This window comes from Phlebotomus argentipes, unplaced genomic scaffold, assembly GCF_947086385.1.
Source record: "Phlebotomus argentipes unplaced genomic scaffold, Phlebotomus argentipes genome assembly contig_15, whole genome shotgun sequence".
NCBI lineage: Eukaryota > Metazoa > Arthropoda > Insecta > Diptera > Psychodidae > Phlebotomus > Phlebotomus argentipes.
In genome coordinates, this window is record NW_026776181.1 from 3,373,436 (window position 1) to 3,399,832 (window position 26,397).

The following is a 26,397-nucleotide window of genomic DNA, read 5'->3' on the forward strand; positions in this document are numbered from 1 at the left end:
GAAAAAGCCGCCAGGAGGCGCTGCTCGCTCGAATAACCTCACATTCTCCATTGTTTGTTGGTAAACAAAAAGGGTGGTTCCGCGAGAAAATCGCTCTTTTCGCCAGTCGATGGACTACAATACCAACAAATTGTGTCGCGTGTGTTTGGAGGAGGGTGTCCTCACGTCCATCTTCAACACCGAATTCTCCATGACGCCCTCAGACATGATCCAGATGTGTGCCAAAGTGAAGGTGACGTCAGGCGGTCTTCCCAGACTGTCTGGAGCCCCTTTTTTCACACCTCTTGTGCTTGCAGATCTTCAAGAATGACGGAATGCCCGCGGTGATTTGCAACAACTGCATCTACCGACTGGGAGTGGCGTATCACTTCAAGCAGCAGTGTGAGAACTCCGACATTCGCCTGAGGCAGTATTTGGGGCTCATGGACAAGGCGTACGGCACGCGGGACGCCGAGGTGAACACAGACGTGCCCTATCCACAGCTGAAGCCCAAGAAGGAGGAGCCACCGGAAGAGAAGAAGGTGAAGAAGTCGAAACCAAAGACGCAGCGCTATAAGCGAAAGTTGCCCAGCGAGAGGAAGAAAAGGGGCCCCAAACCCACCCCCAAAGTCCCCCAAACGTGCTACGAGTGCAGCAAGACCTTCAAGTGTTCGGCCCAGCTGGAGATGCACGTGCGCACGCACACAGGAGAGCGCCCCTTCGCCTGCAGCTACTGCCCGAGGCGCTTCGCCCAGAAGCACAATCTGCAAATCCACACCCGGACGCACACTGGCGAGAAGCCCTTCTGCTGTGAGATCTGCAGCAAGCAGTTCTCGGCGCTGGGCAACTTCCAGGCGCACAAGAAGATCCACACGGGCGTGCGCGACCAGATCTGTCCCGTGTGCAACAAGGGATTCATCACGTCGGGCGATTTGGCGCGCCACATGATCACTCACACGGGCATCAAGAATCACCACTGCGACACGTGCGGCAAGGCGTTCAGTCGCAACCGCGACATGGTGGCGCACAAGAAGAAGATCCACCTGAATGAGCGATCGGGGGAGAACTTCAAGTGTCCGGAGTGCCACAAGGTCTTCCCCACGGCTCTGAGTCTCAGCACGCACTTCCGCACGCACGGAAATGCATCCATCGTGCAGACCTCGTCGCTGGTGGGAGCGCCTCCGCCCCCACCGCCGCCAATAGCAGCGCCTACGGCCATTGGAGGAAGTCTGGGACCGCCAGGACTGGGAATAGGACTGCCACCGGCGGGCCTGGGAATGTTATCACACACGCAAGGGTAAGAAATCGCAGGGAATGCGGAGAGGAAAGGTTTCTAATGCAAATTTCACTCCACAGGACGCTGACCATGATGCACAATATGCCGCAGAGACTTCATCCCTACTAGGATCACCGCACGAGTGGGAATCTCATTAATTTATTTGCTAATCTATGAGGACTTTTAGTTTATGTCGGAATTCATTGAATGAAATAAAAATGCATTTCACGAAATATTAATTTTTATTAAAAATAAATTTGTCGGCTTTTCATGTTAGCAAATGCGCAAACCCAGTGAAACAAACGAAATGCAAAAGAAATTTCTGCAAAGCATGAAACGTATGAAAGGTATGAAATATAAATCTTTCCCACACAAAAAAATTTCATTAAAACAGATTTATCCCATTTATCCTTTAAATCCGAATCACGCAAGAAAAAATTTATTTTATATTTGAAATGTTAACATTTCTTATTTCTTTTTATTCCTTATTTTAATAATTTGGATTTAAAGAATGCTCCGCAGTGTATCTCTTCATTCCTAATCGCCATTGCTGCTCATGGAAACACAGTTTATTTTCATTTCAAAATATTTTTAAATAATCACGAGCCTTCAGCTCGACAAATTTGATCTTCATGATGTTTCCATTTGAATATTCTCCGTGATGAACTGAGAAATCCTTGGAGAAATCATCTCAGATGATCTGCGCGTCTTCCGGCGTCAGGCCCATTCATCGAAATCATGATTAGGTTCCGGGACGCCTTGGAATTGGTCCATTTTTCCGACGATCGCCCTGAACCGCGTGCACACATCCCTCAGTCGCAGCAAGCACGGAATGTTCAGGTAATCAAAGATTAAATACAAGCAATAGTCATTGAGGCTCAGAACTGAAGTCTCCATTTCAATTTTGTTGGCTTGGTTGATTTTGATAATCTCACAGGCTTTCTTCGGTTGGTTCGACCTATCTTCAGTCTTGATGTTCCTGCGACGTTTTTTCACGCTGATATTTTCAATTTTCACTTCCAATTATCCTTTTTAACAGAAACCACTTTCACAATGCGTTATCACGGCTTCCTCAAAGCACGCACTTTTGCAAAGATGACAGTTTACCCAGTAGGACTATGCCTTGGGATACGCGTACTTAGTAACCGGTTTGAAAGGCATACGGCCATATTGCAAGGCATCTTAGTACTTCTCCAAGATAAATAGACAAAAACGGCAAAAACCAAGGAGACAATTGAAAAATTTAATTCCGATTGTATTTAAGTCCGTGTATTCATTTTATCTTTTTCATTTCATAAAGTGTACGACTGGTAGGTATGTATTTATCCAAAGTATTATCAAACTAGAGTGATATCTCAGACAATAACTCATCTCTGCGCGTGATCATTACTTTTATCAATGATTAATCATCCGAATCATCGAAATCGAGGTCCTCTGAAGCGTCTGAATCTTGATCTGAATCCAAGTCTGAATCCGACGAGGAAACCGAGTTCGAAGCACTGGAGGTGTCGCCATAGTGCACGGAATCATCGGTGTCATACAAGCTGTAGAATTTGTTCATGAATTTGGGGCCGCCGTATTCTTCAGGACTGATCGCAAAGACTTTGATCTTATTGTTGTCGTCCAGTCGCATGCGTTTCTGGCGTTGCTTCACAAATTTCAGAATCCTCTGACCTCTCACGAAGACTTTCAGCTCTTTTGTCCTCTCGGCGCCGCGTTTCTTCAGACTGACAATGAAATCAGCAAGAGAAGTGGGGCCTCCAGTGATTTCCAGATGAGTGAGCAGTGGACACTTCATGACGAAGTGCAGGAGTCCTTCTTTAGTGATGCAGCGCCTTATGTTGTAATTGTGGAGACAGTTCACAATGGTTAGCTCTTCTAGAGTGTTGAACGATGCGATCATTATCAGTGTGCCGTCGAAGCTGTACTTCCCGTTGATTCGCAGCACTTTGAGCTTCGAAAATTTAGAGAGCGCCTTCATGGCACCTTTTGTCATGTCATGCGAAGCGATGTCCAAAAACTGAAGCTGATTCTTTTCTGCCAGTTTCTCCAGCAAGCGATCGAGATTGAACACGTTGTTGAATGTGATACTCAGCTCCTTCAAGGATGGCAAGTCTGCCAACACGAGAAAGTTCGATGCGGGAACCAAGGCAGGATGATTATTGAAGTTATAGAGGGTACTGATTGCGAGGGTCTCCAAGTTCTTCAGTTCCTTAGCAATCGTCTTGAGGCAGAGGCTATTCAAATTGCGACACATTGCAATGTTGAGGCTTTTCAATTCCTTATTTTGCATGCAAAACCTTATGAAGTACCGCGGAACGACTTCAATGCAGTCATAAAGAGCAATCTTCTTAATATTCGTCAGCACTGTCAGGCACTTTCCGTACATTTCGTAGTTCATTGAAAGATCGACAGACTCCAGACTCTGTGCATTTGCGAAAAAATTTGCCGCCAACTGATCCGTGACATCACAGCCGTCGAGACAAGCCTCCTTCAGATTTGCGAACATCTCTATGAGAATCTTGGTTGAGCCACTCGAGTTCCTAATGTCGCAGTCGATGAGTTCTAGGTTCTCCAGATTGCCACAATTCCTCAAGATATCGACAAGACTGCGAGATATGTCGCTGAACGTCTCCTTGTTGACCTTCAGAGATCGAACAAATGGCCCGAGTTTCGCTGAGATGATCTGCGCGTCTTCCGGCGTCAGGCTTCCCTCCTCAAACTCGTTAAAGTCCAAAACTCTTCGAGACTGGAATGTCTTCTCGGCGATCGCCTTAAACTCCTCACACACTTTCTCCATTTGCAATAAACTTGCGATGCTCAAGTAAGGGAAAACCAAGGAGAAAACCAAATAGAAACGATCATCGGACATCAGGATTGTGGTCTCCATAGGAACGGCCTCAGTGCTTTTGCGAGCTCTTTTCGGTTTCTTCTCACTTCCAGACTTCCTTTCCTTGGGATGCTTGCTCGAAACACCTTGCATAGTGTCCATTTTCTCTGTCCTTTTGACCACAAATTCACACAAATATTTCACAACGATCAATATGGCTTCCTCATGCGAGTAAAAATTTTTGACAGCTGCTTTACCCAGCGGAACATCACCTTACAGGACATATAGGAAACAAATATGCATACCTCAATGCATATGCCGAATGATACAATTTTCTCTCCAGGTTAAATGTATTACTTTTATTACTCCGATAATTGTTTCACATTAGACAAGCATCAATTGCGGTATAGTAGAAAAAATTAATAACAAAATAAAGTTAAACTTGCTGTAACAAAAAAGGTAAATCACTACCAACTAAATTGTATCGACAAAGTATCAATATCACAACACAAGGACTAGAAAGTGAAAAATTGCGCTCAATTGGCAGAAACTCAAACTCAGCGCGCATTCAGGCAAGCAGCAGCGGCTCCTCCTCGCCATCCAGTTCCAGCTCCTTCATGCTGGTGTCCTGCGGGAACTTGGCATCGTCCTCTCTGCCCTTGGCCGCATCGAAGTCCTCGTCGTGACTGCTCAGCGGCCGGCTGTAGTTGGAGAGCGCCGAGGCGGCACGATAATTGCTCTCCGAGTCATCGTTGGACTCGCCAGACTGATACAGGCGACACTGCTCGAGATACTCCGAAGGTATGAAGGACTGCAGATCCACGTCGTCCACATTCCCAAAATCCTGACTCTCCTCGTGATCCTGCTGCGTCTCCACCATTGTCAGCCACTGAGCGTTGTGATTCCGGAACTTCTCCAGCTGCAGGAAAAAGATATCTTCAGTAAAACGTCGTGAGAGTGAAAACAAGACACTTCACCTTGATCCTCGACGCCCAGTCCGAGTCACTGAAGGCTATGATGTCCAGGCAGTGATCGCAGACCTTCCTGATCTCCGTATTCTTGTCGTGCATCAGATCAATCAAGTAGGCCGGCGATTCTGTCTCTCTGATCATGTAGTTTCTGGTGCTCTCATTTCGCAGAATTTGCTGGAACACGAAGACAATCTGCAGCACGATCTCATCGTCCTCCTGCTTCGCCTTCAGCAGCTCAATCAGCGACAGGATGACATCCGCCTTGCACAGCAGCATCGCACACGACTCGTCGCACGCGCACGTGCCCAGGAAGACGATGGTGTCCAAGACAATGTCGTCCTGCATCTTTCCCGGCACCAACACTTGTCTGATCCACTGAATGAGATTGAAGTTGTGCAGAATCTGCGAGTAATCGAGATCAGGCAGCGCCAGATTGCCCAGAATGCCCAGGCATTCCACCACAAAAGCCTCCTCTTCGCACTCCGTGAGGATCTTCGCCAGATCGCCCACAAAGTCCACAAAGTGGATGCGCAGATTTTCATGGTGGGAAATATTACGGATCATCTTCATGAGTAGCGAGTCCTGATACTTGAACGCTCTCACCATCAAATTGTGCAGCCGATTGTTCTCAATCATGAGCTGCGCATTGCGCTTGTTCAGCGCCAAATTGATGGCGAGCGCGATCAAATCCATGTCGCACTTCTGATTGAGATTCAGCAGCAGCATGTCCGTGATTAGAGGCACACAATCTGTGTACGTGAACATTGACTTCACCTGCAACAGATGCAAAAAGATTCTTCAGTCATTTAGACAGAATAAAAATGGCTAACTAAAGCCTCTTCACCTTGTCATCCATGCTCATGTGGTAGAGAATCTTGAGGACGATGTCGTGATGCTTATCGTCACTGAGGAAAGTCACAAGTTTGGGCAGAAATCCCACACGGATCATCTTCCCCCGCAAAGCGCCGTCAAACGACAGATTGAAGATCAACTTGAGCGTGACTTGAATGAGATCCGGATGCGAACTCTGCAGAAGTCGTGGCAGTTTCTCCACCACATTCAGCTCGTACATCTCATCCTTGTTGTCCTTCACAATGGACAACTTCTTGAGGAATGTCACCACGAGAATGAGCAGATCGATGTTCTGCCGATCGAGCACCTTCACCAGCATCCTGATGATCATCTTCTTGCGTATCTTCTCCTCCAACTTCACATTCTCCGCAATATTGAGCAGCAAATAGAAGGCCACGCGCAGCAGTTGCTCCTGCTTCTTCGCGAAGATCCTCAGCTGCTTGCTCAGCCTCTCCAGCTCCTCCTTCTGCACCTTGGCATCCTTCTCCGCCTTCACGCCGCACTCCACCTCATTGCTGAGGAATTCGTGGTAGCTGTTGTTCATCCCACGAGACCTTACCAGTGGATTCACTGAGGACAGCGATCCGTGGAAACTCGACCAGTTGCCAGACTTTGGACGCTGCTTCAGCTCCGGAATTCGCCTTCTCGGCGGCTCCATGTCCTTCGGACGCTCCTCATTCATCAGATCAATGTTGTCGGCCGATTCTGTGCTCTGCTGCGCCACCACCTGCTTCTCCGCCTTCCCATCGTTACTCTTCCTCATCTCCACGTCATTCTTCATCTGCTCATATCGCTTCAGCTCATAGTCAATCACATCCATGCACAGCGATCCAATCTTGTGATTCACAATCACCGGATGAAAGTGCGTGTACGTTGAGAAGCAGAAGAAGATGTACACGATATTCGTGGAGAGGTCGAGACTCTTTCGCCAGTCCTCGCGAAGGACACGCGAGAGTGCACACAGAACTGCCTCATTCTTCTCCAACTCCTCCAAATTGTCCGGATTGCGCGCCAACTGCAGAATCAGCGCCGATCCCCGGATCTTGTCCGGCAGTTCATCGTAAAGCAGTTCAACGTACGTGTCGATCACACGAATTGACGCCTTCTCCAACTCCGTCGACGACACCATCGGGACCTTCTCACTCGTTGTCCGCGACTGAGCCCTCTGGTTGTCCATCTCTGCGAGAGAGCAAGCAAAAAAAAAGACGAGAGAATTAGCTCCAATTATCCAGCTCAATTGCCAGAAAGATCGTTAGCGCAGAGTGTCTAACTGCGGACCTTCCATTTGAAGTGAAATCGAGAGGTTTTCACAAGGCGCTTCATCGCTTATCAGAGTAATTCACTTTATTTCAATATAGAGACGATAGAGAACTGATAAAATGCTCTTGGAAATTGGTGTAATTCTAAACCTTGATAATATCAAGTGCACAAATAAAGTGTCATCTGATTTGTAATTTATCTTTTGCGTATTTTACCGAATTCCCAGAATAGTAGAATTACTACTGCTTCTTGGCGTATGCTAGAAAATTTCCGCGCCTTCGCACAGATCTCTAATTTCAAAACATACATGATTAATAGGAAAATTGCGCTCAAAGAAAGTGACTTAATTTCATAACAATCGCATTAATGGGCAATTTTTACGATCTCTCCCGTATCAGTGAGCATAAAATCAAAATAAAAGCGCGTAAGTTTGAGGCTGTTGAACGCACATGTGAGTTCAAACCGTTTCAAACACTTTCATTATCAATTCCTATTGATTTATATAATAATCCCATTTGGGATTCAGTGCTTGACTTCAGTGGAATCAATTCAATGAATAAAGTCCGCCTTATCAGCGCAGTCGCTCTCTACAATGCATGATTCATGGTAGGAGGAAATTGAGATTATTCGATTTGCGCTTCCCGGATGAATCACATCGCGCCCGCGAGAGATCTTCAGTGGAGATTTGGCGGGAAATGCCCTAACCTCACTTCTGTGAATGGGGGAATTTAGGAATCTCTCACCGCTGCCGACGTTGTCCCGACGGTTCTTCAGGTAGTAAATGATCTGCTCCACGTCCGAGAGCTGCGAATTGTGGATGAGATCGCACTTCTCCACCACTTCCCTGGCCAACGTGGCCGGATCGGTCTTGCCGCTGAGGTTCTTCAGGCGGATCACGCGCTGGCAATCCTGGGGAGCAGAGAGACACAGCCAGTGAGACTCACGGGCAGAAAATGAAAGTGCAAATCCACGCTAGGCAGCGTGAAAAGGCGAGAGCAGAGAAAAACTGGCCCCCGTCTTGCTTTTGTTTACCGTGGCGGCAACGCATGCGCACCCAAGCGGAGCGGCTGGATTGAGTAACGAGTGGCGGGGCCCCAGGCGGAGCCCCTGCGTGAAAGTGTGCCCAGGGCGAAGCGCACAAGCCACAGGGAAAGCCTCCGATCTCTACCCACCTTCTTCTCCTCCAGCATGGGGTCTCCGGGCTCCCCAAACACCGCCGCCTCGAGCTTGTAGTGCACAATAATGGCCTTCTCCGTGGGATGGGGCTCGATGGTGCCACCCTTCCAGCGTCTGCGGGCCACAACACAGGAAGCGCACAAAGAGAGGGACTTTAGAACAATGCACACAGAGCGAGTGCTGGCCCAGAAGGTCGCCCAGTGACCTTCCGGAGGTGTTAAGAAGTCTCAAGAGCGTGTCGTGCAGCTGAACGTTCAACTCACTTTTTTATGTACTTGGCATCCTCAGACTGCATATCATCGGTGATGAGGAAGGCGAGGATGTAGTAAATGTAGTGTACACAGAATAGCAACAGTATCAGACCCGCAATCAATTGGAAAACAAGTGATAACATACACAAAATCAATTCCACTTCGATTTTTCACACTTTTTTCTTCACGGAGCCATCTTTGACACTGAGCCACGGCACAGAAGAGCCGCACTGGCATGGCAGTTGAAACCCCCAAAAGCTCTCTCAAAATAAATGCTACAATTAATTTTATTCGGCAATTTCACCCTATTGGGACAATCAGATAATGCATAAAAGGAATTTGGCTATGTACACAAACACATGCAATATTTGTGGGGTGCATTTTAACCCTTCCTAGGAATTCCCACCGCTTTTAGAGCCTTCTTCCGGACTGCTCTCGGGCTCCGTCGTCTTGTTGTCCTCACGCAATTCCTTCAGCAATTCTCGATTGGACATCTGCAGCTCGATCAGCATAGTTCTCATGTTGTTGGCTCGCTGCTCGATTGCGTCCAGAGCAGAGTTCAGGGAATCCAAACTGTCGCTGACCAAATCAATCTCTACGGAAAGCAAAAACATCAAAACATTACACTGTTGCACTGGGCGGCTATTCTAGACGTCTTACCATCCAAATCGTCATTTATTGATTCGAGGATGTTGCCGCTGGTCTCCACTTTTGGCTTGGCATCTTTTTCAGGTGTTTTCGGTGCCATTTCCTCACGTTTTTCTTCAGAATCCATACAAACGCACGATAAGAAACAAAATGAAAATGACAGTTATCATATGATCAAAATTTCCCCTCCAAGCGCTTCTCAGCTGTTCTGTATCTGATTTGAAGGAACTGTTCCCAGTGAAAATAATATTTTGATTTCTTCCAACTTTATTGAGGATTTTCGTGGAAATTCAGCCTCAAATCCACGTGAAAAAGTACAGAATTTATCTTGAAGCAGTCAAAGTTGTTCTCTACTGATGGTTTTGTGATTTTTCAGATCAGACTAGATATTCACAGCGAAAATCACAATGTAAACAACTCCAGGAATATCTCAGGACAGGAATCACCGTAAATACTGAAATCTCCAGGATGCAGGAGAGCAGCATTAAATTCCTCTCGGACGCAGAGAAGGCCATCGTCCTTAAGTACTTCTACATGAACCCGGAAATGGTGGATAAGAGCAACTCAACTGACGTGCTGTTCACTGTTCTTGCCCAGGAATTGAATGTCTTCAGTGAGGAACTGCACGACAAAGGCTTCTGGCTGGAATCAATAGAGTTCTGGAAGGAGAACATTCGGGAAAACTACTCATATGCCAAGAACATCGGCAGTCTCGTTTCGTCTTATGAGGATCTTGAGTTACTGATCCTCATGAGAAACACCACGCTTGAGTCCAAGATAACCGCTCGAGGGAGAGCTGAAGACGATGCTCAGGACGCTATAAATTGCAGAACTTGCCTGAGTGCAGTGGATCAGGGCGTGTCCTTGAGTCTCTTCACATCCTTCGTGGACAATCTCTCGCTGGGACAACTGCTGAACTCCTGTGCTGACATCGCGCCGGTTGTGGAGCACGACGGCTTGCCCGAGATGATTTGCTTCAACTGCTCAAAGCTTCTAAGGTGTATTTACAACTTTAAGGTCATGTGCGAGCACAGCGACCGGCAAATAAGGAGCACGCTCTCTTCCGCGAAGAGGCCTGAAGGGTCTGAAGAGCCTGAGTTGGAGGGAAATGTTCCGGATCTGTTTGAGGATGACACAGTGTCTGTTTACCAGGTGGATTATCCGTATGAAGAGGATTTCAAGGAGTTGGAAGACTCTCTATCTGCCCCAGCGCCGCACGAGGACTCCTTAGTCGTCCAGGCGGGGATGAAAGCGCCAGAATCTGGTCAGCCGGAGATACTGAGGAAGACAAAGCGACAGAAGAGACCACCTGATCGACACCAGAAGGCGAGCTTCTCAAACGATCGGCCTCACGCGTGCGAATACTGCGAGAAGACTTTCCGCACGAGACTGGCGCTGAAGATCCACATCAGATCGCACACGGGCGAGCGTCCGTACGTGTGTGAGACGTGCGGCAAGGGTTTCAAGACCATCAGCTCCATCAACAACCATCGCGCCATTCACCTGTCGGAGCGCCAATTCCAGTGCCCGCATTGCGAATATCGCGCCAGCACGAAGGCCAACCTCAAGATCCACCATCGCACGCACACGGGCGTGAAGCCGTACACGTGTCACCACTGCGGCTCCGCCTTCATGACCGCCAGCAACATGCAGAAGCACATCCGGAACATCCACAAGAAGCTAAAGACGCACAAGTGCTTCGAGTGCGGACGCGGTTTCTTCACGAAGGAGAGCGCAACGAAGCACGCCGTCACACACACGGGCGTGAAGCCGTACAAGTGCCCCGAGTGCACGCTGGCGTATGGATGGTACAACGGCTTGCAGAAGCACATGCGGATCCAGCACAAGGGCGCTAGAGTTCCAAAGGAGAAGACCTTCCTCGAGGCGATGCAGGGCATTCGGGAAGAGCAGGAGGAGGCGCCTAAGAAGTGAAATCCAGTAACAAATATTCCGTTGAGGAAAGATTGGTTTAATTAAAAGAAAATGCAAGATAATTAATGTCAGACTTAAATAGTTTAAAATTCGTTAATAAACTGCATTTATATAATAATTCCAAATTTTGTATTTTTATAGCCATTTTTTATGTCCTTCGATCGTCCTGTAGATGTCTTTCCGCGTGTCTGTTGACTGTCACTTAATTGTCGCTCTGAGCGTCCCATATTTTCCCTCTGACGCTTTGGTTTTCCGCGGCTTGTTTAGTGCCCACAATAAAGAATGTAATGATAAGAATAAATTTTGTAGCATTCGTCGCTAATCACAATGCTTTACCAACCCCTCGAGCATCCTTTTAAACAAGGGTTTATCGTACAATATGCTTTGCGGGGTAAAAATCTCAGGAAAGAGTGGCATTTGTGCGGGTCGTTAGGCAAATCTGTAAAGACAACAAGACTCCCGACTGACTAAAATGTGACTCTCTCACTGGAGGAAGAGTGCAAATCCACACAGCAATTATTATTGCAAGGCAAGTGACGGATTTGATCTCAATTATCCGGTCAGACTCTCGAGGGTGGGCCTAATAGTTTGCAATCCCCTTTGAAGCTGCTCATGGTGTTGTTTCAGCGCGCTTCTCAGCCTCTCAGCGGATCACGTGCCACAATTGAGGAGGAAGATTCAGCTCAGGGGTTCGAAATAATTGGCACAATATGGGAATGTTTTTCCTCCTGTTGATTGTGTGACGCCTCGCTGTGCGCTCGTGAGAGAAATTAAAGTCTCACAGAGATGAAATTCAGCGTAATGATCCCACGTCACTGTTCGCGCCTCATTAAAATTCACCCCCTTCGCAATCTTCACATTGTTTGCCGAATTGACTTCAATCATTTTCAACAATGGCGTGTGCAGTCAGTTAGTAAACATGGATGGTTTTCTCTCCAATTTGTTAAAAGAAACATTTTTAAGCGTTCTTTTTGGCTAAAAATAGTCAGAATCGAAAGGCAACGGTTTAAACAGTGATTAAAAGCACGGTTTGGCCCACGAAAATAAGTTTTTTTTTTGCTTTAAAACGGTACAATTAGGGGAGAAACAAATTTCTATCGGGCATCCCTATATTGCAGATCTATATTTTTCTCCCCAAAACATTTTTGCGATTCTCTCTGATAGTGTTGCAATCTATTGTGCAAAAATGTTCACGAGAGAATAAAGTGTAAGGCGAAAATGAGGTTCAAAGACAGAAAAAACGAAGAAATAACTTGGCGTCACTTTTCTCACCAAGAAGCTGGCAACCCGTCCGAGCTCTTTCGCAGCAAATTCCATTCGATTTGAGTGTAAACCAAGGTTCATGCCTAATAAATCCCTTAGGCGGAGGTTTGCACGTGCTTTGGCAGAGCATTTATCAGCCCTTCTCACGCTAAATCCGCTCCTTGCGCCTTAGAATAATACTCAGAGCAGAGCGTGTGTGCGGTGTTAAAGTTGACGATTACAGATCTTACTGCTCTGGATCACCCTCGCCCATCCCAGCTGCCGCCCTCTCAAGGCCACGCAGTCCTGGAGCAGGGAGTCTTCCCGAGCGCGGCTAATTGAGAAATTGTCAGCTCTAATTGCCGCGCCGTTCCGACTCCCGGACCGCGGGTCCTTTGCTCATGCCCGGGCACGCAGGTCGCCATTTGCGTTGTTTGCCGAGCATCGATTCGATTTCACAGTGAATCTCGTGGCAACCAATGGGTGACTGAGAGGCGGGACTCCCGAGTGCGTGCTTGTAAATCTCGCCAGTCTCTCTCGGTCGCACTCACTCGTGCCTTGACGCACTTTCCGCACGCCACAAAGGTGTGGGGCCGCTGGGAAAGGGTTCTCGCGTGGCCAAGCTTAGGAGATCCCACATCTTCCCCGTCTCAGACCAGATTCCTGGGTGACAGATGTTCCTGACACTCTCCACGCGAAAGGCCCGGATTTATGATGTTTGTCTTTCGTCATTTTGCAAAATATCTTCCACGACAGCTTCTCCGCTGCCTTTCTTCACACAGCGCATTAATTTCCCTCCTGATCCTCGCGTGAAAACTTCTCTTTGTCGCCCCTGCTCAAGTTCATTGGCTGCGCTTGAGCTTTTCAGGCGGTAAAGGCCGGTGGAGGAAAAGAGCGACTGGCCAAATATTTGAGCATGCTTTTTTGTGGACGATTTGTTTGCACACCGAGAGATGTATTAAAGAAGCTGAACGAACTGCCGATATTTTTTGCGCGGGTGGAAATTTTGTGGATCACATTTCATATAATTACTGGGCAATGGTCAGAGTTAAAAGCAGTGCAGATAAGAGATTTGGCGATTTTGTGGGTTGCTGCAATTCAGAATGATCTTGTCATTAATAAATATTATAAATTTCACTTTTCTATATTTTGCAAAACTTCGTCATTCAAATGAATTTATTTGATTTATTTATATTTCTTTTTCAATCCATTTTTGGGGGGAAATAGAACTAATAAGGACTCATTTTTAGACCTTAGAATATCGATTTTTCTCTAAAATTTTGTTAAAACTTCATTCAAATTCACTGTCGTCAATTCAATTGTCGACAACTTTAAACCAAAACACTAAAATATGTTCACCTTTTCATTAAAGCAACACAATGGACTGGAAAGTATGGAAAGTATTCAATATGGCAGGGAAAGTTATTTCTTCTCTGAATCGCTCAATTACTAGTGTTTAAAAAGGAACCATATTAAGGTTTAGGTGAATTAGCAAGTTATGCATCCTCATGATCTCTAGATGAATTCCTCCAACTCTTGGCGGCCACGAGAGATGCTGCGGTCTCTGTCGGTGTGCAGACCTCGAGAGCGGGCATTTTCCGTCATCTCTTTCGCGCCGGATCATCCAGGCTGCGCGGAGGCACAGCACGGGTCACGTCGCCTGTTCCCTCTGACACACAGCGCGGCAGCCGGAGCGAGCGAGAGGCTCCGACCCAGACAAGTTGGAGGAAAAGCTGAACAATCCCGAGCCTCAGTTACAATTGTGCGTGGTGGGAAAAACATGCGCTCACTTCTGCAGAAAGAAGCTCATCCATTACACATTTGTCACTGCACAATGCATCCAGTGGACATCCTTGGCTAATTGACTAGGCATCCTGCTGGCACGCTCCTCTTCTCACCTGGCCGTTTGCGCGTGTGAACTTCCGAAGCCATCGAGCGCGGTGGGAAAGAGAGTTTTTGGTCCAAAGTGAAGCTTTCCCGTGACTTTTTCCTCATTGAAAGTGCGATTTGTGTAATTTAGGACGAAGAGTACATATTTAGTGATTGAGTTTTGGACATTAATCAAGACTAGAGAGAGAGGGAGAGAAAAGTTGTGATTTTCCAACTGAAATGTGCTCAAAGATGCTCTGCCGTCGGGTGTGAATTTCACAAGTGCTGGTGATCTTTTCTTCCTGGGAAATTCTCAGTGGATTAGTAGGATTTCTGTGAAGGACATTCTGGATATTTATCACTGAACTGGTGAGTTTTTTCCCGCCCTAAATTGTCTCAATTGTTACTCTTTATTACACCCCCGACGCAAATTTTGGTTGGTGTTCTTTGGTGGAAAATCACGTTCTTACATTCTCTGACCCAGGGATGTAATTGTTCTGATCACGTTTAACACCTCACAATGGGGTAGAAGGATCATTTCCTTTCGCTTTGTTGTCCTGCGCCACCCAGTAAAGGCAGGAAGAGGTCACAATAGACCCGCATATTTTACCAACAGTGTTAATATCCGTTAAGTTTGTCGTCGAATTTGAGGCAAAAACCCATAAAATAAGAATCGGGAATCGGGGGTGTATTAAAAATGCTACGCCTGAATTGGTGCATCTTCCTCTCCAGAAAGGCGAGAAGCGAGTGAAAATCTTCAATCCGTGAAGAAATTTAACGAGGCATAAAAATGCTGACACTCGGATTTCCTTCAGGGAGACAAGGATTTAAGGAGCATCTTCAGTTTCCCTCCCTTCCTTTTGGGCTGCTTAATTAAGAGGAAGTTGATGTTTCGCTTGTTGATGCCACTAGAGATGCCTGAACCGCGCTGCGATCGAGGATTTCCTCCTTTGTCTGGGCAGAATCTCCAGTGAATAGAGTGCACTTTCATTCTTTACAGACTCTTTCCCCGCCATCGCGCGCCATTGAGGCCCACGACGAGGAAAGGCTGAAGAACTCGGTGTACTTGGGAGTATAATTTGTGCTATCGTCAGCTAAAATGGTTACGTTGTGTTGTTGTTTTTTGCCCACTCATATTTCTTGTTACATGAGGAGCACAACCTAAACAATATTACCAACTTGAGCTGCGAGACTTGATCTTTGAGATGCTGTTTTGCTACTGAAAACCCAATCAATTCCGAGAGAGAAAAATATCCCTTCAGCAATTTGTGAAATATCTGATTTCCGGGGAAAAACAGGTTAAAGATTTATTCCAAACTTCCAACGAAAGTTCAACACCCTTGAAAATGGATTTTGTCTTAATTTAATAATCGCTCTTAATTTTTCTAAACTTCTTGCACGTTTAATTTGCGACCATTATTGACGTTTATCCACGATAATTTGTATGATCACTCAAATTAGCAGTACGTGATCATAGAATCACACTCACTGATTTCCCCAATGATTGCGATGCTCCCGCAGACGTGAATCATTCCGCGTCCCATAATTGCGTTATGTTCCCAGAAATTCGCAGAAATTCGCGAGTCGACAAAGGGCGCAAAGTACAGAAATTTGCATGCGATTTCACTGTGGCGTGGACAATTGAAAGTGGCTGTGAGCAAAAATAATTCTGCTCGTGCGACTCATAATATTTGTCAAAATACTGATGGTCTTCCTTTGTGCCGATGCCAATACGGCCGGAGAATTATTTTGCTCAATAAAACCACCATGACGAATTGAGTGTTGAGTGACCTGCACTTCTTCTGCCTCATTTGTTGCACAGCGCCTTTTTCTCCCGGCGAGAAGAATGCCAATTTAACGATGACCACGTCGACGAGAAGAGGTCTCAATTCCAATGACTTGGGTGGTTCAATTATCGCGGTGAAAGAGATCAATTTCAATTAGCACGCTTTGGCTAATGCCACAGTCAAAAGTCCACACCTCGGATTTTGTGGCCCAACTGAAGGTGGTCCAACGTTTTTCACATGGCGCGACCGTTTGCGAGAAAAACGCTGCCGCAGCACTTTGTCCACATGGCTTTGTTTAATTATTTTGCCTCTCTTGTAAATAACAATTATGACTCGGAATTGATAGTTTGTGGCACAAGTTCATTGTAAAGGCTAGAAGGAGAATGCCTCGCTATGTTTTTACACATCAAACTCGCGAAAGAAATGAAGAGAGAGTATTGCAAATCAAAGCTTTCCTACTTTTCTCACAAACTAAACTTCCTTTACAGCTTTTTGCACATCACTCCTTTGTATTTCCCAACTGATATTCGCTTAATCCCTTCCAAAATTGATGAGCAGCGAATTCAATGAATAAAAATTAAGAGGTCACTGCGATATTACTTTCATGATAAGAAGGATTCGAGTGCTAAAAATCATTTAGAGATCATAAATAAATATAAAATTCAATGACTTCTTGTCAGTTGAAATTCGTATAAAATTTCTTTCATATTTTATACTAGCAATCGCCAATATAAGCTATGAAAAGCGAAAAGTTGCATAGCCAATTCGTAACTTTTACGAATTCAAATACAAAATCTGGAAAGTTACACAACTTTCAGCACATTGCGAAGCATTTCGCCTCTCCACTCGCTAGGGTTTCTTTTACTACTTCCAGTCTGAAGAGTTATTGAAAAAAGACAGCGATATGGAGGAGTAAACAATTAACATGGATGCATTGTTGGCACAAAGTCACGGTTTATTTTGCATAGATATTTTTGCGACAAGTGTAGTTGAAAAAATCATGTTTCAGTTTTGTGTCCACAGATTGTTTTCACTAACTTAACGACAATGTCAGAGTCTTTTCGGATTAATTGCTCGCCTTTTTTCTCGACTCACCCATTTTCACTCATTTTCATGTCCATAACTCTTTAGTTGATTGGAGACAGTCGCATGGAAAAAGTGCCTCTCGCGCGCGGCTTGAAGATTTATTGCTGCCGAAAGGAAAGGATTTTTCTACTCCCTCAAGTGATTACACACCATATATTGAGTGCTATTTGGAAGGAAAGCCTTTTTGTTTGGCTGTTGGTGGTGAAAATTGTGGGCGCGCGATTTGGTGTTGTTTTCCTTTTGGTGAATGTTGTTCTGAGGAGGATAAATATCAGAATAAATCCTCTGAGAAAATACCACAAGATGGATGACGCCAGAAGTAAGAGAGTTTCTCAGTTTTATTTGCTGTTTATTTATTTTTACACACATCCGAGACAATCCACTCCATAATCCCCAACTGCTAAGGGGATCCATATAAAAAGTGAGATTTAATTACAACGGACTTATAGCGCTTCAGGAGGAGATTTAGAACACTTCTCAGCTTTCTGGTCGTATCTTACAGCCTCGTGCGCTTCCTTTTGCACAAGACCTGCTGATTTGTGTGAGATTAATCCCTTAATTTCAGTGACTAACCATAATTGCTGCGGACGGAAAGAAAGCCTGACTGATTTATTGATAAGAGTTGTTGGCTTTTTTGTCAATTTTTATCGCGTTTATTGACATCCGCATGATATACTTGTTCTTCAATGGAATTTATTAAAGAGATTTGCGGGAAAACCGAAAAATATACTATTTTTACAACTACAAAATCAATCCTCTTTAACCCATATTCCAATGAAGTCTTCATTCGTCTCTCCATCTTCTCGTCGTGGCCGAGATTCTCAGAGTATTTTCGGGAGCCAGTATTGTACCTTTCTGAAAAGGATAAACATTGGCCCTCCTACTATTTACTAATTGGTTTTGAACGTGATATTGACGAGAACGTGCTTTTCCCAAAAACTCGCCTTCCCTTCAACATCGGCGGGTTGAGGAGCACCAAATCTCACTCTTGGGTTAACTTTATACGCTTCTTCTCTCTCTTTTTTCTGCTGCGGATGGGAATTTATTTTCGGCACTGGTCTTTGAGTCTGCTGTCGAAGGGGTGGAAGTCAGAGGTGATGCCTTTTGTCCGCCAAGGGACTCCTTTTCGCCCGTAAATCTCGTGCGGCGAATAAAATGGTGGCATCGGAGTGTGAATTGTTCGGGCAGTGAATGGGAGAGACTGCGTCTGCAGTGATATGCTAAATCTCAATGCTCAACATTCCCACTAATCCCCATCTAGGATGCCACGGCAGGCGTCCAATTGAGGCATCGCGCTTGTTCCGTTTAAATTCTTTTGTATCACTTCCCATCGGCCATATAAGTGCCAAACTAACCATCACTCTCCGCGTCACAGTCGGGGATTTGCTGTCCCACTTTGAGGCCCCTCGAGCGCGAGGGCGACTCTCAGATGTTCCTTCTGCGACATTGAAAGCCGGCACGTGATTTTATGCCGAATTTTTCTCGTGATGCTAACGGATTCATATGTCTCCGCCGAAGGTTACCACAGACATTGATTGCTGGCGGAGCATGAGAGAATTTTCTCACTTTTCACCGCATGTGCGACGCAGAGAGGGAAAGTGGTGCAACCACGATTAATTTTACCCACTGCGACGAATGAACTTTTGATCACTGGTTTTATCGAATTTTAACTTCAAAAGCCACCATTTTTAGCGGCAATTGCCTTTTACTCATTAGGTATTTAGAATGGTGGATAGGAATTGAGCTACTGCTTCCTCAAATTCTCTATTTGTCCATTCAATTAGCATAAATTCTCTTATGTTCTTCCCATCTCTCCCACCTTCAAGGGTTTTCTTCGGTATCTCTTGCCCTTCTCTTACTCACTAATTGTTGTATATTTACAACCGAAATAAACACATTTTATCAGTTGCATTGTCCTCTCTCGCACCTTCCAAATGCCCCACAGATGGCCATAAACAACACCTCACACTTTCTTTGGCCATTTCATGCGGTGCCAAAAAGGACAACGCCATAAATCGGAAGGAAAGTGTGGGAATGCAAGGAAGAAAAATGCAAATTTTCGTACGTTCCCACGAGAAAACTCAAGCCCGGCAGTTTTTGTGGTGCATTTTTGGGGAAATACGTCATCAGGTGCAACATGTGCAAGTTGTTAGGAGGTTAACAATGCGATGAGCAAGAGCAAGGCGTCTCGAGAGTTCTGAGGACTCAATAGTTCTCTTGCAGGTGAATTTCAACCAACTCTCTTTGCTTTATTGTCGTTTATTTGCTCTGTGCTTGTGTGGCTAAGCTTTGGCAAAGTGCAATAAGATTAGCGATAGACTGAAGAGTGGTTTAAAAGAAAATCGCATTGGATTGAAAGTTTTAAAATCTCTCAAATGTGTAATAGATGATTAACTTTTAAAGGACTTCAGAACGTGTAAAATGTAAGAGGATTCTTTTCTGAAGATTACAAATCCCTTTAAGAGATTTCACATAAAACGAAACACAACTTATTTCATGCGTATATTCTTGTCAAGGTAGAGATAATATTCCTTAAATGTGTACACCACAAATCGCTGAAACTTCCAGCATTTTAAGGCCCTTGAGACTTTCTAACAGTTCTGTTGAGTAATACACAATTTTTGATCGTATTATCTTCTCCTTGATTCTCGCATCAAAAAGCGATTTTTTTTTTATAAATGCTATTTTTCGCCACTTTTTATCCTGTCATAAATGCGCTTTCGGCGTTGGTGAAATCATTCCGGGAAAAGTCTCACCTGATTGCAGAAGAGCAAGTGAGAACCTCCCATCATTCAGGAAGGAACTATGGGAAACGTGCCTCAGGTAAATCCTCGAAATTCCTTCCTTTACGCCAACCAATCACCATCGCAGACACCCTGGCGACCGCTCCTTTGTCCCGAAGGCACGCACAGGCTCGGCCATGATCCACGGTCACGGGATCAATCAGTCGCTGGCAGGAATTGTGACAAGTGGATTTTCTGTGCCTTTCCGGTCATCGATGATCAGTGAGGAGTTCTTGAGGCAGTTTAAGCGAGCAATGAAACTGGATCGTCAACCCTTCGGCCGCTGCAATGGCAATATTTTGGGTACACAAAGTGTTTTATCAAATGGCCTTTTAACTGCCCTGTAAAAAGTGCCTGATTTACGATATTTGCCTTAGAGAGAGACCGAGTGTGGTGTAATTATTTCTGCCCGGCCAGAAAGGTTTAATGGTGGGTTCGGGACGCGCCATCCAGTGAGATTTAATAAGCTGAAGCCACAAACTGCAAACAAGGAGGTCATTGAGAGATGGATTTTTACTGTTATTGTGTCTTGGTTGGATTATTTATGGGCGATATTTATGGAATGTCGCGGGAGTCTCTCAATTTGTACACTTCCCCCGGCATGGGAATCACTTTTATTGCGCTCGCTCCACAAACACACGATTGAACTTGAATATATTAACTGCCAAGGACTCATTTGGAGGGTGTTAATTCCCTTTTATGGGCCACCAATGGGTGCGACAGAAGTGCATAATGAGCGCAATCGCAAAGGCAAATAATAATGCCTCGTCATTTGCAGGATTATCAGCTCGTTGCGCCATGAAGGAGAAGAGCAAGAATGCCGCGAGATCGAGAAGGGAAAAGGAGAATGCGGAGTTCATGGAGTTGGCCAAATTGCTGCCACTGCCCAGTGCTATCACATCACAGCTAGACAAAGCATCTATCATTAGACTAACCACATCGTACCTGAGAATGCGACAAGTTTTCCCCGATGGTGAGTATAATTATTGCAATTCTAAAACTCCTCTCTCTCTCTCTCTCTCTCTCTCTTTCTGGTATGCGAGAAACTTTGTACAAGTAGTTCATGCAATGGTTACACCCCTTATTTTTGATTCACCCCTCGTTAAAGCAAACGGCGCAAAAGCGCATGCAAAATGGCTCCACCAAAGTTGCTCTTTTAATGAGCAAATTTCCATTTTGAGAGTCTTCATGAGTTTGCCATCGAATTAATTCAAAATTCCCACTCCGTGCGCATTTGATATTTAAATCAATATCCCATGAGCGCCTTTCCTGGCTGCGATAAGAGCCTGACATTCACCATAAAGTTTCAAATTCGACGCACAATACAGCCCCCGAAAATGGGGATGCAGAGACAGAGCCGCGTCTAATATCGTTAATCTCGGCGATGAAAAGATTCTGTCGTGTTCCTAATTTCAATATCAATATGAAATTTATTCAAGTATCACACTTCCCGCTTCGCCATCGCGATCTGTCGTTGGGCTTTGGGTGATGTCGTGAGAGGCCATCAATGGAGAACCCTCAGTATCTGGGCGGTTGATCAAAAAATTCGCTTTATTGAAATCCACTCGCTTTGTACAAACTGCTTTACTGTCTGTATAGATTAAGAGGGTTGGATAAATAGGCGACAAAACGACACGCATTCCTTATTTTGTAGACACTCGCTCAGCTCAGCAGGATGTCTTTTGCCACCCCGAATTCCTGTTAATTGGACGCTTTTGGCGCAGTAGTGTTGAATTAATTAACACCAGAAATGATCATTATGAAAAAAAAGCAATGAATTTCGATGAACTGCCACGGCAAAGAGACTCAAGGGAGTCCTCGAGACTGAGATGATAACAGTGTATCCCTGTGGCCTCTCGATGTCTCAGGCTGTGAAGATGGGGAGGAGAAGAATCATTGTGCAATCTTTTGTCGACGGCTTCTGGTTTGTACTTGAGTAAACATTTTTGCCGGCTCCGAGAGGGGCGCAATGGCACAGGGGCTGTGTCGCCTGGAGGGGTCGAACACTCGACAACCGCCCAGCCACATTATATGCATCGCAGTGCCATTAAATCTGTTTGCAGCTGGGTGGTGATTACGCCGAACGGGGATGCCCGTCGATGGGAAGGGCGTCAGAAGGATGTTCATGTGCAAAATTGTGCTGACAAATGATTTTTTTCCTCCTCGAGCCACCCTCGAATCACTGAGAAAAATTCAGCGCCGTCAATTTTCCGCACATTTTCACATCACTTTTGCTCTCCGATGGGGAAAATATTGAGCGTATTTGTTCCGGTTTGGCGCTTTTGAGCGCGTTAACGCATGATATCACAAATTACATCCCTTGAAATTTCAAAGGAAAAGAGTAACTGCATCGTGTGCTCAATGTAATTAACGTGTTATTAAGAGCAAAACAATTCTCTCCTGCAGGACTGGGAGATGCTTGGGGAACACAACACATGCCTTCAAACCCTAGAGACTTGGCTATCAAAGAATTAGGATCACACTTACTCCAGACACTGGACGGCTTCATTTTCGTGGTGGCGCCGGATGGAAAGATCATGTACATATCGGAAACGGCTTCGGTGCACCTGGGCCTAAGTCAGGTGGAGCTCACGGGGAACTCCATCTACGAGTACATCCACACCGCAGACCACGAGGAGATGGCGAACGTGCTGTCTCTGCATCCCAACGTATTCACAGTGCCACCCTTTGGTGTCACCGGCGGCGGTTTCCACCAGCCAGCGCAGCCCCCGGGACCCCATCTGCCCCCGCCAGGCACCGCAGCGCCCCTCACGCCGCCTAACTCCGTGCACAGCACGCCGCCGACCTCCGCGGCCCAGCCTCCGGCTCCCAACCCGCCCGGCGGCCTGGCCCACCTCCACGGCGTCCCGCTGAACCACCAGGCGCAGTCCTCGCAGACGGTGGAGATCGAGAGGTCCTTCTTCCTGCGCATGAAGTGCGTCCTGGCGAAGCGCAATGCGGGCCTCACGTCGTCTGGGTACAAGGTAAGGGTCTCTGCGACGAGCCGAGTGAAGTGCAGCAGTCCAATTAAAATTAGAGTGAAATGCAGTTTTGCACATCTCAGTGCGAGGATTTATGCAGGAGCACGAGTCAAAAATCTCACCTAATCATTAGCTGCAATCTCTCCAGGACGATGGTGTGCAATCAATGCACTCTTGGCACTTGAGTATTTGCGGAAATTTGCCCGGGATGAACGAAAAAATGCAAATAAGTGCAATTTTGAGCAGGATACGAATGTGAATATTTTATAGAAAAGCGCGCATGAGGATTTTATTTAGAGGAATACTTTCTCTGCATATAAATATTTGAATACATTTAAATTGTGAAACAGAAAGGAAATCTGTATTGCACGATTTTCATATTTATTTATTCATATGCTGTGGAAACCATGAAATATTTCTCTTTGATCCTGTTTATGCTAATATAACACAAAGCATTGACAAAGGATACTTTTAAATTATAGCGTCTTAATATTGAATTTTTGGATGATAACAACGCAAAATTCATGTTATAATGATAATAATTATGGCACTGCAGTGATTAGTTAATTTAATTGAGTCTCCAACTTCTTGACTAATTGCCATTTAATTTCCGAGAACTTTCGTTGCGCTCCCATCGTAAATTTTCCTTCTTATGGGTCTTTGGCACTGCTGGGTTTCCAATTAAAAAGGCGGTGACGGAAAGGAGTGTGGATGTAATGCCAAAATGCAATTGTAGATCAAGTGGCGAAATGAGAACAAAGCGCATTTTAATTATTTATTTGCCACAAATCACGTCTTTCAGCTGTGCTGTTTTTGTTGAATGTCACGTTACACAAACATTCTGCAACATTGTTTCAATATTTATCAAATATTATTGCACAACAGTGTGAGCTTCCAATTCCATTAACTCGAATGATTGGAATTGATTTAAAGTATTATTTTTGGAATATCATTTCATTGACTGTTGGTTTTCCCGGGAATCATTCAGGTGATCCACTGCTCGGGCTATCTAAAGGCGAGAGTCTTCCAGATGGACTCGCTGTACGGCGAGGGACACAGTTGCGTGCAGAATCTCGGACTAGTCGCTGTCGGCCACTCTCTGCCACCGTCAGCAATCACAGAAATCAAATTGCATCAGAACATGTTTATGTTCCGGGCGAGCATGGATCTGAAATTGATCTTTCTGGATGCGAGGTGAGTTCACGCGTGCAAATTTGTCGTGTGTATACAAATTAATAAGAACAATATACCACTCGATGGGAAATTTGATATCTTCCGGCTGCGAAATGAGGGTTGCGCGCCTGTAAAAAAGCGTCTTTTTTTATGGCACTGAACAGAGAAACAACACACCCTCCAGTGTGGCGTGAAAGTTGATAAGAGTGACGCCGAAATGGTGGTGGATCGATCGGCAGCAGCCCTATTTTGTACAAATATTTGTTGTCTCATTCAAAGTGAATTCACTGTAAATCCGCAGAACGTGTTAAATCTCATTTGCACAGTTCGTTCTCCGTCACTCGCGTTGAGTATGGCACAGAGATGGAAGCTGTCGTTATTTTTATCATTTTCCAAACCCACCCACAATTGAAAAGTAAGTTTGCAACCCTTCTGCTTGCAGAGTATCTCAATTGACGGGCTACGAGCCGCAGGACTTGATCGAGAAGACGCTCTATCAGTACATCCACGCCTCCGACATCCTTCACATTAGACACTCGCATTGCATTTGTAAGTATACGCCAGGACTATTTGCCACTGTGCTCTATTTGCTAAGAAATTAGGCGTCGCGTGGGGAAACTTAATGGCCGGGAATGAAGTTGTAACATACAGCAGATGGGATCAAATATTACACGTGCTGGCAGTTTTGATGTGGGTTTAGCAAAAATTTATATATTTAAAGTGTGGGCTTTTGAAAGTTTGGTGCTCCTTTGTAATCATGAATTCTACTCTCCTTTCAGTGATGTGGAAAGGCCAGGTGACCACGAAGTATTACAGATTCCTCACGAAGGGCGGAGGCTGGACGTGGGTGCAGTCCTACGCGACTGTCGTGCACAACACGCGCTCATCGCGACCGCACTGCATCGTGAGCGTGAACTACGTGCTGAGCGACCAGGAGTGCAAGGATCTGTTGCTGAATGAGGTGCAGGGACCAGTGCGGAATGAGCCTGTCCTGACGCCTCAAACGCCTCCTCAGCTTCCGCCAGTGACCACCGCTGTGCCGGCCGTTCAGCACCACCAAGTGCCGACTGCCCAGGTGCCAGCGACGCATCACCACCACCCACCGCCGCCGCCGCAGCCTATGAAGGAGATGACAGGGAACTACCAGGAGTACGAGCACTACCACCCCTATCTGCACCAGCAGCCAGGCATCCAAGGAGGCGAGTTCGCGTCGGAGAATGCATACTATGACTCCTTCTTCACCACTTACGACAATCACGATCCCAGTGCGGCGCTGAGGCCGTTTTCAGCCAGTTCCAACAGCTGCAGCAGCTCAGAAGGTAAGTCTCCCGTTCTTGAAACTTTCAACGCGAGTCTTAATTTTTCCTGAAACATTCAATCCTTAGGTGAGCAACAGATGTCGGGCATGCACATGATACAGACACCGCCCATGACAGCGCAAACACAAACCTCCGGCTACGATGAGCTGAGCCACCATCAGCAGCAGTTCAGCAGCATGCACTGCTTCGGAGCGGCTGCGCCCGGCGGCGCTGGTGCCCTGCACCACCACCACGTGGCGCCACTGTCGCACGAGCCTGTGTTCGCAGACTACAAGGCGACGCCAGGGCCGCAGTACACGAGCGTGATCGTGGAGCCGCAGAACTACCACATGCCCAACGAGTACGTCCACTGAGACGCCATTCGTCGCTGCACCGACGTGATCTGGATTTAATTTATTGCACAGTGTCTAAACGATTATTGGTCCCGGATTCGACAAAATCAATAAAGCGAATGACAATATTTTAATTGTAAAAATGTCGTGAGAGTGAATCACGGTGTGGACATTTATGTAAATATGCTCCCGGTTTGCGCGCTTCTCACACTTAACAATCTCCCGTCCTTCCATCTCAATTATGTTGCATCAAATGGAGCATGAAGAGAGTCACATAGCAATCAATTTTATTGCAATAACTGATGCAAGAGGCAGAGGAATAATTGCCCAGTTGAGGGGACAGCAGCGCGAGAAGCACCTCAGTGTGTGCGCACTGATCGATCTTCAATCTCTATTAAAAATTTATGGAGATCGCAACGTTTTCTTTCATTTTCTTCGCGACGCTTGGAAATCTCATTTGCAAGAAAGCCACAAAGAATGTATTCAATTCACAGAGTATTAACTGCTTAACACTTCTCTAAAGCTAGCGACGCTGAAATTCTCTTAAAATTACTACGAATTTCTTATGCAATCGATGCATTCTAGAAAGGTTTAATTACTTCAGTTTTAACCATGCGAAGGAGTGAAGGAGGACGTTTCGGGAAGAGATT

At 45.7% G+C, this 26,397-nt stretch overlaps 4 protein-coding genes across 7 annotated transcripts; 2 read left to right on the forward strand and 2 right to left on the reverse strand.

Annotated features, from left to right (window-relative positions):
- The first annotated feature begins 12 nt into the window (after positions 1 to 12).
- Positions 13 to 11,239, forward strand: LOC132261434 (uncharacterized). Its single transcript, XM_059760248.1, has 9 exons — positions 13 to 232; positions 297 to 1,276; positions 2,843 to 3,123; positions 4,658 to 5,026; positions 5,082 to 5,599; positions 5,675 to 5,782; positions 5,892 to 6,469; positions 6,511 to 6,776; positions 9,620 to 11,239. Exons 1-9 carry the CDS (start codon positions 110 to 112, stop codon positions 11,173 to 11,175), a joined length of 4,779 nt encoding a protein of 1,592 aa, XP_059616231.1. The 5' UTR covers positions 13 to 109; the 3' UTR covers positions 11,176 to 11,239.
- On the reverse strand, positions 4,429 to 8,803 carry LOC132263173 (kinesin-associated protein 3). 3 transcript variants are annotated; one of them, XM_059762800.1, is made up of 6 exons: positions 8,608 to 8,803; positions 8,341 to 8,458; positions 7,912 to 8,077; positions 5,901 to 7,087; positions 5,063 to 5,830; positions 4,429 to 5,004 (listed from the first exon to the last, which is right to left on the reverse strand). In XM_059762800.1, the coding sequence occupies exons 1-6, from the start codon at positions 8,736 to 8,738 to the stop codon at positions 4,654 to 4,656; spliced, it is 2,721 nt and encodes a 906-aa protein (XP_059618783.1). In that variant the 5' UTR covers positions 8,739 to 8,803; the 3' UTR covers positions 4,429 to 4,653. The 3 variants fall into 3 exon arrangements, with proteins under 3 accessions (XP_059618783.1, XP_059618784.1, XP_059618785.1); XM_059762801.1 differs by lacking the exon at positions 8,341 to 8,458 and having other exon boundaries at positions 8,608 to 8,703; XM_059762802.1 differs by lacking the exons at positions 8,341 to 8,458; positions 8,608 to 8,803 and having other exon boundaries at positions 7,874 to 7,988.
- Positions 8,862 to 9,551, reverse strand: LOC132263181 (UPF0184 protein AAEL002161-like). Its single transcript, XM_059762811.1, has 2 exons — positions 9,256 to 9,551; positions 8,862 to 9,190 (listed from the first exon to the last, which is right to left on the reverse strand). Exons 1-2 carry the CDS (start codon positions 9,368 to 9,370, stop codon positions 8,988 to 8,990), a joined length of 318 nt encoding a protein of 105 aa, XP_059618794.1. The 5' UTR covers positions 9,371 to 9,551; the 3' UTR covers positions 8,862 to 8,987.
- Positions 11,240 to 13,858: 2,619 nt separating the features above from the next.
- LOC132263555 (single-minded homolog 2) lies at positions 13,859 to 26,274 on the forward strand. 2 transcript variants are annotated; one of them, XM_059763364.1, is made up of 7 exons: positions 13,859 to 14,655; positions 20,721 to 20,915; positions 22,349 to 22,926; positions 23,912 to 24,117; positions 24,539 to 24,645; positions 24,876 to 25,415; positions 25,482 to 26,273. In XM_059763364.1, exons 2-7 carry the CDS (start codon positions 20,741 to 20,743, stop codon positions 25,766 to 25,768), a joined length of 1,893 nt encoding a protein of 630 aa, XP_059619347.1. In that variant the 5' UTR covers positions 13,859 to 14,655; positions 20,721 to 20,740; the 3' UTR covers positions 25,769 to 26,273. The 2 variants fall into 2 exon arrangements, with proteins under 2 accessions (XP_059619347.1, XP_059619346.1); XM_059763363.1 differs by lacking the exon at positions 13,859 to 14,655 and adding an exon at positions 17,209 to 17,478 and having other exon boundaries at positions 25,482 to 26,274.
- Positions 26,275 to 26,397: the final 123 nt, after the last annotated feature.

Coding starts and splice junctions, on each gene's coding strand:
- LOC132261434 (XM_059760248.1), top strand. CDS start 110: ATGGACTACAATACCAACAAATTGTGTCGCGTGTGTTTGGAGGAGGGT. Junction 3,124..4,657: donor TGTGGAGACAGTTCACAATG/GTTAGCTCTTCT, acceptor GCGCGCATTCAG/GCAAGCAGCAGCGGCTCCTC. Junction 5,783..5,891: donor TTGAGATTCAGCAGCAGCAT/GTCCGTGATTAG, acceptor GGCTAACTAAAG/CCTCTTCACCTTGTCATCCA.
- LOC132263173 (XM_059762800.1), bottom strand. CDS start 8,738: ATGTTATCACTTGTTTTCCAATTGATTGCGGGTCTGATACTGTTGCTA. Junction 7,088..7,911: donor TCGGGACAACGTCGGCAGCG/GTGAGAGATTCC, acceptor GCTCTCTCGCAG/AGATGGACAACCAGAGGGCT. Junction 5,005..5,062: donor ACTGGGCGTCGAGGATCAAG/GTGAAGTGTCTT, acceptor TTTTTCCTGCAG/CTGGAGAAGTTCCGGAATCA.
- LOC132263181 (XM_059762811.1), bottom strand. CDS start 9,370: ATGGATTCTGAAGAAAAACGTGAGGAAATGGCACCGAAAACACCTGAA. Junction 9,191..9,255: donor AATAAATGACGATTTGGATG/GTAAGACGTCTA, acceptor TGCTTTCCGTAG/AGATTGATTTGGTCAGCGAC.
- LOC132263555 (XM_059763363.1), top strand. CDS start 17,223: ATGGAAAAAGTGCCTCTCGCGCGCGGCTTGAAGATTTATTGCTGCCGA. Junction 24,118..24,538: donor TTGATCTTTCTGGATGCGAG/GTGAGTTCACGC, acceptor TTCTGCTTGCAG/AGTATCTCAATTGACGGGCT. Junction 25,416..25,481: donor CAGCTGCAGCAGCTCAGAAG/GTAAGTCTCCCG, acceptor TTCAATCCTTAG/GTGAGCAACAGATGTCGGGC.